This window comes from Mustelus asterias, unplaced genomic scaffold (assembly GCF_964213995.1).
Source record: "Mustelus asterias unplaced genomic scaffold, sMusAst1.hap1.1 HAP1_SCAFFOLD_199, whole genome shotgun sequence".
Classification (NCBI taxonomy): Eukaryota; Metazoa; Chordata; class Chondrichthyes; order Carcharhiniformes; family Triakidae; genus Mustelus; species Mustelus asterias.
The window spans coordinates 706,165-719,343 of NW_027590191.1; the positions used below are offsets into that span (position 1 = coordinate 706,165).

The 13,179-nt window shown below is 43.0% G+C and overlaps 1 protein-coding gene across 1 annotated transcript in view; it reads right to left on the bottom strand.

The window, feature by feature from the left end:
* Positions 1–5,248: 5,248 nt before the first annotated feature.
* Positions 5,249–13,179, bottom strand: part of LOC144485568 (scavenger receptor cysteine-rich domain-containing protein DMBT1-like) — a 28,530-nt gene continuing 20,599 nt past the window's right edge. The window contains exons 13-16 of the mRNA XM_078203694.1: positions 11,108–11,215; positions 8,923–9,033; positions 8,304–8,435; positions 5,249–5,658 (exon numbers count right to left, since the gene is read on the bottom strand). Coding sequence (XP_078059820.1) covers positions 5,612–5,658; positions 8,304–8,435; positions 8,923–9,033; positions 11,108–11,215 — 398 coding nt within the window. The 3' untranslated portion in view covers positions 5,249–5,611. The remainder of the gene's footprint in view (positions 5,659–8,303; positions 8,436–8,922; positions 9,034–11,107; positions 11,216–13,179) is intronic.

A 13,179-nucleotide genomic window follows, 5' to 3' on the forward strand; every position in this document is an offset into this window, starting at 1 on the left:
GAAACTTGCACACGAACGTACACACGCGCATCTGTGCACACAGGCAGACACATGTATAATTAAACATAGAGTGACTTACACAAAGGGACAGAGGCACAGAAAGATCACTGCCAGTCATTAGGCCGATCATTCGTGTACTTAAGGCAGAAATTCCGTGAATAACGATTAGAAAAACATCTCTCATTGTTGAAAGGCAGGGGTTACCCTTCCGGGTAAGGCAGGATCCATCCCAAAGGAACGTGGTGAAACTTGAAACTGAATGAGGAATAGGGGAAACATGTTGGACAGGATTCGAACCGGAAGACTCCCATGTATTTCCAGTCCATCAGCTTAACCACTGGGCTATAACTACACTGGGTCGTATTCTAAAACATTAGACTGATCATCATTCAAAACAATTCGAATAAACATCACCGTCATGATGTGATTTCGACTTTTTAGTCAGGATGTAAATGCGTTTCATCACTCTGCTGGTTTCACAGATCTGTATTCTTTCCACATTTCAGCCCAATATAATTTGACGTACAAAGATATTTTTTTTCGACAAATACACGGATAATCCATGTGCATGCATCACAGTTGTGATATAAACAGTGAGACCGTGATGTAATCCAATACCGAGACAACACAATATCTCCCCGAAAGGCGCTATATGAACGCAATTTCTTATTTGATTCAGCTAACACCATGTTATCATGGTGATATAATATAGATTTAGAATTCAAACGACTCTCCCACGTACTAAGTACATATTGTATTCCTGAACGTCCGATTTGCAAATTTGAATTGAATTCGCGATTTTGCACGCTAAGGTTTTGTTTTCTGTATTTATTACCACGGAAATCCTCAGTCAAATACAATAAAAATAAAACATTCGACTGGTGTTGAATATTGAACTGCACTGAAAATGGTGCAAAAATCCTGAGGGTCCAGAAACATCTTAGACCCAGACAGTGGTTTGGCTTCTTAAGTCAAGAGAGAAACAGATTTAACGTTTCCAGTCCATGTGACCCTTCATCAGAGGTAAAAAGAGGGTTTCATTTTTGTTACATTTTCAGCTCAATGGCTTCAGTTCAGGTCTGAAATTTCCCAAAAGCCCCAAAGATATCCTGAACTTTCTTCTAAATCAATTGGTTAGTTCACATTCAGAAGTAAAAACACATCTCTTCCTTGCAGTTTATTACATACGGGGCTGAAACTAGATTCACAATAGAGAAGAGGTTTGAGAGCAGCCAGTATCGAAACATCGCTTCTGGGACACTGCCACAGCCCCTCCAACTACTTCCCCTCACCTCCCTCACCATCCCATCTCGCCCCCTTTCCCCGACAAGTTTAATATTCATTCCCTTCCTCACTGTCACACAATGACAGCAGTGCGTTGAATATATAACAAACAATATATAAGTCCCCAAACCCCGTTCTACAGCATCTTCCACACACAGGACCTCTATCACTTAGAAGGAGAAGTACAGACAATAAGTTCGCAAATCAAAACCTGCAGGTTACCTTCCAAGACGCATATGTTACTGTCCTGGTTCTGTGTCACCATTCTCTCATCTTCGCTTAGACAAAAACCTGGAAATCTCTCTGAAGATCACAGTGGATTTACCTACACCATGGGTTCAAGCAGTTGGCTCACAGCCACATTCAGAAGGATAATAAAGTTTTCTTTTTAAATAAATGGTGACCTTGCCAAAGACGCTCATGCACAGGAATAGAAACTTTTCCAAACCTCGGTCACCCTCTCTTGGCTTTGTGATCCAGTCTCTATTGAAAGTGACCCACAGTGCCCCCCGCCTCATCACCTACACACTGACAGATACAAGAATATCAGCCCCTGCTTCAGTGAGATTAATGTCCATGTTTTCTAGCTGGAATACATTCCCTTCATCGGGAATTCAGCCGAGACAGCGTACTTCCCACATCGAGTCCGACTGCCCATGATTCACAGGCTTCATGTCTGCATTGACTGGAAGGTTTCAAAATAGCAAATGATGTGAAGGTGATGGGAAAATTTCCCGATGCGAGTCTCCCACTCTCCGTCCTTCTCTCTCCCTCTCTCCTGCTGTCTCACTCTTTACTTCACACTGTCTCTCCCTCTTTCTCCCTTTGTCTCGCTCTCCGCCTCTTTCTGCCTCTCTCTCTTTCTCTCCGTTGCTCTTGCTCTCGCCCTCCAGCTACCTATCTCCCTCCCGCTGTTTCCTTCTCGCTGTGTCTTCTTCGCCCTATCATTGCTCCCTCTTTTTCCCATTCTCCAGTTGCCTCGTTTCCCTGCCTCCCGCTCTCGATATTTCTCCCTTCTGCTCTATCCCTTTGCTCTTGCTCTCTCCCCTTGTCTTTTGCTCCCGCGCCCCCCCCCCATCCGACCCCCCCCCCACCCCCTCCACTTTCTAACTTCCCACTTGCTGTCATCCTCTATCGTAGTCTCCCCCTCTCGCTAGCGCTTCCTCTCACTGTCTCTCCTCCTCATTGTCTCCCCATTATCTCAATAAATTACAGTTTGTGCAAAACCGTAATGTGGAGACAGCTGACAAGGTGACAGAGTAAAAAAAAAAGACCTGCCAATGTGGGGACGCATTTCATCTGCTACCAGGACATCGACAAATTGAGACAAACCCTGTCTCTCTCTCTCTCTTTCTAGTGAAGGGACATCTCATGGTCTGGCTTGTGAAAGTATCAGGCGCTCTCAATGTATTTTGTTTCTCTCTCCAGTTCTCTCTACCTCTGACACATTTTCCATCTCCCGATCTTATGAGTGGTTGGGATAGAGTTGTAAGAGGTGGGAGGTTTGTGAGGGATGAATGGTTTATGAAATGTTGAGGTTGATAAATCCACCATCTTATCTCAATTTGTCGATGTCCTGGTAGCAGATGAAATGCGTCACCACATTGGCACGTCTTTTTTTTAACTCTGTCACCTTGTCAGCTGTCTCCACATTAAGGTTTTGCACAAAATGTAATTTATTGATATATGGGATAACGTATCTGCACCGATGGAAGGTTGGCTAGCCAACAGGAAACGGAGAATTGTTTGAACGGCTGTGACGAGTGGTGTGCCATCGGCATCTGTGCTGGGTTCACAACCTTTTTACAATTTGTATGTAAATTATTTGGATGAAGGGACTGAAAGAACGGTTGCTAAATTTGCTCATGACACAAATATTGGTTGACAATTGTGATGAGGGCAGAAGGAGGCAAATACCTGACAAATGGAATATGAAGTGAAGTAAAGGGAAATTCGCAATGTTGATGCGAATAATACGAAAGAAGCTTATTATCCAAATGATGAGAGGCGGTAGAGCTGTGAAATGCAGAGCGATCTGGGTGTCCTGGTGCTTGAATCGCAAAAAAGCGAGTATCCAGCTGCAGCAAGTCATTGGGAAAGCGAATGGAAGGGTAAAATTTACTGTGAGGGGAAATGAATACAACATTCGGGAGGTTGTGCTTCAGTTCGATAGGGCATTGGTGAGATGATAACAGGAGACTTGTGTACATCTATGGTCTCCTTATTTAAGGAAAGATGCAAATTTATTGGAAGCAGTTCAGGACAAGTGTCCTGCACTAATATCTGTAAAGGGCTGCTTGCTGATTAAATAAGTTTGGCGAGATCAGGTTTGCATTCACTGCAGTTTAGGAGAGTAAGGAGCGATTTGATCAAAACCTCTAAGATCCTGAAGGGTACTGAAAGGGTAGATGTGGAAAGAATGTTCTCTCTTGCTGAAGAATCTAGAACGAGGGGCCACTATTTGCAACATGGGGTCGTCCATTTACCGGACAATATTTCTTTATTGTTGTACAGTAAGCGATTAGTTAATGAATTCCTAATGTATGCCAAATTTCCCATTTCCTTGTATGATTACACCCAACGTTACACCCAACATGTTTCTGAACTCTTTCACGAATAACCTCACAATTCCCCAATTTGACAGAAATTTGAAACAATTTCACTGCTTCTTCACCTGGCATTCTCTTCTCCCACCGCTGGTGTCGGTGTGTCACTCCCTCTCTCTCTCTGCACTCTTTGCTCCCACCGCTGGTGTCGCTGTCACTCTCCCCTTCTCTGTCACTCTCTCATCCCACTGGTGGGGCAGCTGTGCTCCCCCCTTCTCGCTCTGTCACTTTCTTCTCCCACAGCTGATGTCCCTGTTTCTCGTCCCCTCGCTCTGTCACCCCGACCACGGCTGGTGTCACTCTCTCTCCCTTTTTCGCCTTGTCACTCTCTCCTCCAATCGCTGGAGTTGCTGTCTTTTCCCCTCTGGTTCTGTCACTCTCTCCTCCCACCGCTGAAAGCTTTGTTTCCCCCCTCCCTCGGTCACTCACTCAAACCATCGCTGGTGTCACTGCCTCTCCCCCTCTGGCTCTGTCACTCTTCTCCCACAGCTGGTGTTTCTGTTTCTCCTCCTCCTCTCACTCGCATGGTGGCACAGTGGTTAGCACTGCTGCCAGACAGTGCCAAGGAATCGGGTTCAATTCCTAGCTTGGTCATTTTCTATGCGAAGTCTGCACGTACTCCCCATGTCTGTGTGGGTTTCCTCCGGGTGCTCTGGTTTCCTCCCACATTCAGAAAGATGTGTTAACGGAGGATTGGGCATGCTAAATACTCACTCAGTCTATCCGAACAGGCGTCACTGTGGATTTCACAGTAACTTCATTGCATCTCAAGGTAAGCCGACTTGTGATACTAATAAATAAACCCTCTCCTCCAACCACTGGCGCCACTGTCTCTGCGACTCTCTTCTCAACAACTTTATTGACAACAAGTCGTTGTGGACCTGACACAGCGGAACACAGCAAGTTCAGTGGCAGAAAAAAAGCGCGAGCGAGGTGGGCCTATATTTAAACATTTCCGTCTTAATCTGCGCTCAGAACATGGTACTGAATTGTTCAGCTTTATCACCATTCCCAGTATTTATGTATTTGTCAAATGACGGTCTTCAGCTGATGCATATTTTTATTTTAATGGCCGTAACGACCGAAGGATGGTTAGAATTGCCGGGGCGATAGTGCAGGGGCTGATCTGGAGTAAATGAAAACGAATGGATTACTGGATATAAATCTTGTGAAATTATAATGAAAAGGAGACATGGAAATCTGACCAGCATCTTCACATCTCCCGGTGCCGAGTACGAGCGGTAGTGCTGGGACGCAACATCATGTTGTATTCAGTTGCTTGGGAAATGCAGTGGACCCTCCCCCTCGCCTCCATGACAATCTAGAGTGCATTAAGTGACGATAACGGAAACAAATCATGTAATTATCTGCCCTAATCTTTATTTAAAGAAAAGCTTTTACGAAATAAATTTCAAATGCACTTGACAAAAATACACATCAAATTTTGAATTATAGTAACTGCTCCGTTCCGCAATGCAATGCGATGTTACAGCTTTAATATGGACAGTGCAATACTCGATATACATTCTACGTTGTTTCTCATTGTTCATTGAATCGAACGTTTACTTTTTCACGCAAAACGAAAAAAGACAAAACACAGCATGAAGTAACAACCTATTGATACAAAAACAACAATATTTATATCTAGACTTAAAGCATATTCGACATGGCGATATTTGTGGAAAAGTTAAGGGGCGTTCGCTTTCATTTAGTGCCATGATTCATATGTCTGAGGACGTCACATCCTGGATTTGTTGATGACTGTGACCTGAAACGGTAAAAGAGAAATGAGTGAGAATTACAATCATTTCCACAATCAGTTCAACACTTCACAAGTACTTGTATTAAATTCCAGCTCAACTGGCTGTTTCTTTCTATGCAAAACACACTGCACATTTTCTCCGACACCTTCAATGTAAAACACCACTGAAAATACTGCAGGAAATCACAGCAGAAACCACGTGAGACAGGTCACATCCCTCCACTGGCACACCCATTGCAAAATGTCATAAAAATACGGTTGAGCAGTATATTGTATATGTATATCTTCGGAGATGCATTGTCACTGCCCAATGACAGGTAAAACCCCAGGCTTGTGCCAGAGATAACGTTGTTATTCTTAGCTGGCGTGGAAAGAACCGATAAGAGGGGTCAATGCGAATCTACTGTACACTGTGGGGGTAGACATATTTTTAGTGAACTTTGTGCTTAAAATGGATTCTTTGTTTAATACAATTCTGCGCATTCGCGACAGGAACTAAAAACAAATGCCGCATTATTCTTTGATCGACTGCACACCAGAGCGAGTATATTCCACACAAGAGGGCGGGAGATTGCAGTAATAATCAGAGGTGATAATCAATTCAGAAAGCTGTCGCAGCATGGGACTCCATGAAGGACAACAGAAATGACAGGGATTTCCTCACAGTATCCATGAAATGCTAAATTTCAATCTGAAGTCAACTTTGTTCATTAATTTAGCAATCAATTAAACATTGCACAAAAACAACAATATTCAAATATTGGAATATAATACAAGTACTTGTGAAGTGTTGAACTAATTGTGAAACGATTGTGTGAATTTTAATCGCTGGTTGAAAACAAGTTTTTATAACCTCTCAGCTGGAGCTAGTTAATTAGAAAGCAGGATTAATGTCGCTTCGGAAGCCTTGAATTTCGGGGCAAAAACAGATGGTACTTCAGTGTGGCCTTGTCTGGAGCTTCGTGAAACGGGAAGTCACAGGGCTGAGTTTGAAGGAATGATGCAATTTAATTTAATGGTTTATTTCAATCTAAAAATCAATCTGAAGCCCAGAATGTTTTTAACTAATAAAAACAAAATAAGGGCAGCACGGTGAGACAGTGGTTCGCACTGCTGCCTCACAGCATCAGAGACCCCGTTTTCAGTCCCGACCTGATTGTGAAGTTTGCATATTCTCCCCGTGTCTGTGTGGCTTTCCTCCGGGTGCTCTGGTTTCCTTCCACAGTCCAAAAAGTGCAGATTAGGTTGATTGGACATGCTAAATCGCCCCTTAGTGTTAGGCAAACAAGCAGAGAAAATATATAGGGCCTGGCGCGGAGGTACCACTTTTGGTGGACTGATTGCGAAACTGTTGGGATAATGGCTTTACCTTTGATAGGAGTAACATCACAATTCATGGCACCACATTTGGCTCCATTGTGCGAGAAAGAAGCAGAAGATGTGGGAATGCAATACTTATAGGAGATTCAATTGTCAGGGAAATTGAAAGGCATTTCTTTGGCCGGAAACGATACTCCAGGCTGATATGTTGTGTCCCTGGTGCTCGCGTCAAGGATGTCTCAGAGCGGTTAGAGGATATTCTGCAGGGGGCGCTGAGCAGCCACTTGTCATGATTTGCATCGGTATTAATCAAATGGGTTAAAAATCATTAGATCCAAAAAGTCGAATATGGGGAGTTGGGAAGTAAATTGAAAAGTATTACCTCTAAGGTAGTGATTTCAGAGTTACTATCAGCTCCATGTGTTCGTCAAAGTATATGCAGAAGGACATATCAGCTGACACCCGGCAGGGAAATGGTGCTCTGGTGACGGGTTTTAGATTCCTGGGACTTTGGGGCCGGTTCTGGGGGTGCGGGGAGCGGGGGTGAGAGGGGGTGGGGAGTGGGTGGGATCAAAACAAACTGGACGAGTTGCACCTGGCCAGGGCAGGAAATGCTGTCCTGTGGCGAGTACTTGATAGTGTGGTTAGGAAGGAATAAAATGGAATGACAAGTGGATGGGAACGCAAACTGTGTGACACAGGAAGGAGAAACACGAGAAACAGTAATAAAAGAGAGAACAATAAAATGCAAAAACGGGTGATGGCTTAATCAAGGACGAGAGGCAAATATGGCCACAACACAAATAATGATTAATAATGGCTAAAAAGTCAACACTAAACGCTTTATATCTTAATGCACAAAGAGTTCAGAATAGGTTCGATGAACAGACAGCGCAAACTAAGGTACCTGGATTTGAGTGAATAGCTTTTACGGAGACTTGGTTGAAAGTAAATCAGAGCTGGGACCTTAAGTTTCAGGGATATTCGACCTTTCACAATGACAGCAGGGAAGGAGAATATGGTGGGGTAGCACTGTTAATAAGGGCTGAAATGAGCACTTTTGTGGGAGAGCATCTGGGCATGGATGAAATAGGGTCCATGAGGACGGAGGTAGAAAACAGGAAGGGAAAAAATACATTGGTAGGAGGATAGAATACACCCTGAAACAAGAGTGTCAATATGATGAATGTCTGATCAGTGATGATCCACTGAAGGGCGGATCATTCTCGACGGACTGAACGGCCTAATCCTGTTCTAATTTCTTATCAACTTACGTTGTACTGATCCCGATCGACTGTCTAAGAAGAGGAACAATCAAAGATTTATCTCACCCAGAGTGCCGAGATCACCGCTGGAACTTGTCAAAGTGAAGATACCGTCAGGGTCCCTGTTCAGCAGCAAGTGCCCACTATGAAAGTCAATGGTTTCAGCCTCAGCATCATCATAGTCTGACAAAGCAGGAACTGAGAGGTAAAAGTATTTGAATTGAAGTTAATTAGTAATGAGGGACAGTTAGAATCATATCCTCAAATGTCTATTTCCACAGTAATTAAAACTCTATTGTGTTGTGGAGGCCAGTGAGTTTGAGCGCGGAGAATTATTGGGCCAAGTTTTCCCATAATATTTTCAAGTTGAGTTGAAGTTTATACCGTTCCCAATGAGTCACCGATCCCACCAACTCGCACACATTTCACAGCCAAGAGAGGCTTCTGGGGAAATGCATGCAACTTTTTAAAAATGTAATTTATATTGCTGGGAACAATGGTAAGAAATTGTTTCAGACACAACATTTCTGTAATTGAAATCATTCTGCAATACCTGAGCTACTTGGCACTGCCATTTCATGTTGTACACGTCATGGTGTACAGTTTCGGAGATTTCAGAAGCTATTTTGATATTACAGAGTGAGCAGGTTCGGAAGGAAATGGTAGGATATGAACTTCGACCTACCCTGTATAGAGGAGGATTCCACTTCTGGATATTCTGATCCAGGATCCGTGTCTCCCAAACTGTGACTGGTGTAATATTCAACGTGATTGAAGGAGTCAATGGTTGAAGAAACTGGTAAGCACAAAATAATTGTTTGTTAGACAAACTGTTTGTGGTTGAGTCATTACGATGTTATCATGGCAGAGAATGATTCAGAAAGTTGAAGTCGAGATCACAACAACTTCTTCGCCTCTGTGACAATGCCCTGCAATTTGATCATGGCACCAATTTGTGAGAACAGTCAGCAGACTGACTGCAGCGGTTCGAAATTAAGAACAATGGTGAGTGGACTCGATGGGCCGAATGGCCGAATGGCCTTACTTCCGCTCCTATGTCTTATGGTCTTATGGTCTTAACAAGCACCCACTTCATTGTACAATCGGTGTTACTCTGGCTCCAAAATGCCCAGTCGTTTCGGAGAGACAATGCGTGAAATATCAGAGAATAGGAAATTATTTAAGAGAAAATCCATTTTGTCTGGGTCAGTTGACCGACTTTCTGATCCAGAATCTCTTCGCCCTGCCACACTATTATCTTCAGAGGTGAAATTCCATCGAATTATAGAATCACAGAAACCCGACAGTACAGAAGGAGGCTATTCGGCTCATAGAGTCTGTATGGACAACAATCCCACCCAGGCTCTATCCCCGTCACTCCACATATTTACGCTTTTAATCCCTCTAAACCTACACTGAGGGGCAATTTAGCATGGCCAATCAGCCTAACGTGCACATCTTTGGACTGTGGGAGGAAACCGAAGCACCTGGAGGGAACCCACGCAGACACGGGGAAAACGTGCAAACTCCACACAGACAGTGACCCAAGCTGGGAATCGAACACAGTTCTCTGGAGCAATGAGGCAGCAGTGCTAACCACGTGCCACCGTGCCGCCATCAGTAGTGAAAACAAATCATGGAAGCCGTGGGCGAGACGCCAGAAACGAGAATGAATAGGCCAATTGGGATTTTTAAAAATTCTGTTCAGCCATTCCGAATAGGTCTCAACCGTTCTTACTGTTGACATTGTTGTAATTTTGTTCAAACTTCTCCTGAACCCTGTATCGTTTTGCTGAAATCCTGTTCAGACCCATGCAATCCACTCAAAATGGCATCAAAGCAATGTTCAGTTGACATGCACCCTCGCTCTTTTGAGCAATGATTCGGTGAAAAGCTGCAATTCAGCCTCTGCTCGAATTTTCCTTTCTTTGAAAATGCATGGATGGAAATGTTCCAATGAGTTTTATGCTTTTAGTTCGTTTTTGTTTCTACCTGTTGATACCATTCCCATTCACAGCTTGTGAAGTCATGAACTTAAGTGTTATCTCTGGTATAAACTGAAACAAACAATTGATTAATATTTCTGTCATTTCAGCATTGTTGACTATTGGTAAAAACTATCCCTCGAAAATACCTGAAGTTAATTCTGAGTTGGCCGTTTTATTTCCGTTTTGATTGAATATTTTGCTATTTCAGTTAACACTCCATTCTTTACTAATATAGTAGTCCTCCTTTGTCACCTTCACTAATTACATCATCTTTTTTCCCGATTCCACATCTCACTTTGCTCAGTTCGCTACTCCACTGAGTCTAACACATTTCCCCCATTGTTTTTCCTTGTTTGCATTGGCGATGTTTCTTTATACTTAATAGTTTGCATTTGTTTTTTGTTTTTTCTTGTTATATTTTTCCTTTGATTCGGTCCAAAAATGGTTTTAAAACTACCCATTTTAGCAAAACAAACCTATTATACTCCAGTTACTTTCCCAAATACTAATCTGTCCCTGTAATTAGGTGCTGTGCATGAGGCCAGCAGTAATGTATTGAATTGATTTACATATTCAATCAAATGTTTTACTTCTTATTATTTAAATCAGACTTTGATGTGTGCAAGGTGCAAAGCAGTTGGAAATTGGAAATAGTTACTCGACTCACTACTTTTACACAGAAGGCAGAAATATTCTTGAAAAATAATGAACATTGGTAATCGAATCAGTACTCGAATCCTCTCAAGATAAATAAGGGCATTTAATAAGTCTCCTTTCTACATGAGCACGGTGAGAGTAATGGTTCTCTTGACCATGGTTAAAGGGGGTAAACATGAAGCGGCATTTTTGCAGTGTGGCTTGGGTTTTAAAAAGAACACAAACCTGAAGCACGAGACTGAGTGTATAGCTTGGCGGGAGGAATATTATCTATTTCTTCATAAATGGCTTGGTATAAAACAGAAGGTGGATCCCAGCTACCAGCAACAGGTTCTGTTGGAGGAAGATCGGGGCAGTTAGCATATTGTTACATTCTGGAACTATATTTCAGTTCAGGATTTTGATTTCATATCTCACTCTATGTCGAGGTGAGATTCAAACCAGGGTCCGGTGGAATTTTTTTGTTTCTCTGCATCATCAATCCAGTGATGATACCACTGCCTCCATCACAAGGAACACTGAGACATTTAGAGACCAATGAAGGTCAGCGCATAAGATATGAATCAAGAGAACTCGGTGCGAGTTCAGATACATGCAATATTTTTGTTTATCTGTTCAAAAACAGTGGTGCAAAAGGCAGACATTCAACAAACTCCATGGCCATGTTTTAGCATGGAGCTGGTCGGTAACCTGTCACCAGAGGAGCGCCATTCCAAACCAAGCGTGGCCGAACAGGATTATCTCCCACTCTCACCGCATGACATTGTTGCCTTGGAAGTGTGTTACAGGAAGTTCTGACACTTATTTCGTATAAAGTCTTGGGACCGAACGTGAAACATCTGACTCAGAAAGAGGCAGGCTTCTCACAATACCACCGGCATTGATCCTGTGATATTAGTGGAATAGTTTGCTGGGATGCAGTATTGGCATTGATAATTGTGGAAAATCATACCATCACGTCTCAAAATGGGTCGAGTACTGTTAGAGAACTTGACACGGCAAAAAACTCAGTGTTGGTTTGCAACCAATTGTAAGTGGAAACAAAATGCAAGTTGCTAAATAATTAATGAACACAGTGGAACATAGGAAATAGGAGCGAGATTGGGCAATTCAGCCATTTGAGCCCGCTCCACCATTCTATATGATCATGGCTGATCTTATCCTGCTTTCAAATCCACAAACCTGCCTGCCTCATTTGAGCTTTGTCCAGCTTTCATTGAGACACATATTTCTTTCGTTCTTGAATCTGCTGACTGATTCTGTCTCCCCTGCACTTTGGGCAATCGTTCAACAGGTTCACAAAACTCTGAGGGAATTTGTCCCTCACCCCAGATTTGGAACTACTTTGGCTCACTCTTAATCTATGAGCCTTTGTTGTAGACTCTCCAACAAAGCGGAATATCTGTTCAACATCCACCTCATCAATCGCTTTAGCATTTTATATACCTCAATCAGATCCCCCCTTATTCTTTTGATCTCCACCGAGTATAAGCCCAAGTTTTCAAACGCTCCTCGTATGGTAGCCCTTTCATCCCTGGAATCAATCTGGTGAACATCTTCTCAACTGCCTCCAGTGTCAGCACTTCCTTCATCAGGTACGGAGACTAAATCTGGACACAATACTCCAGGTGTCGTCTCACGAAGGCCCTTATCCAGTGTTAACGACATTTCTTTACATTTCAAACCGGGTCCTTTTGTAATAAATTCCAATATTCAATTTGCCTTTCTTATGAAATGCTGCGCCTGCAAATTCATGTTCTGTCATTCATGCACAAGGACACCCAGATCCCTCTGCACTGACAGACTTTGAATGCTCGTCCCATATAAATAATCATTTACCCTTTTAATGTTTTGTCGTGAAAATGGATGACCACACACGTATCCACATGAATCTCCATTTGCCACATTCTGGCCCATTCTCCTAGCCTGTCAATATCCAACTGTAAACTCTATAATCTGAACAGAGCCTGCTTTCCCACTCATCTTCGGATCCTCCGCGAATCTTGCTATGTTGCATTCTGGCCCTAATCGCAGGTCAGTTAAATCGGTTGTAAACAGTTGAAAACTGAAAACGGCGTCATCCGTCGTGTTACAGTCAATTTCACTCCAGAGAAGGACCCATTTATCCCGACCCTATGCTTTCTCTCACTCAATCAATCCTCTATCCAAGCCAATGTTCTGTGCCCAGCCCCTGGGATCTAACACTCTTGTCCAATGCCTTCTATAATCCAGATATGCCACATCCACGTGATCCCCATCATAGAACCATAGAACCATAGAAAATTACAGCTCAGAAA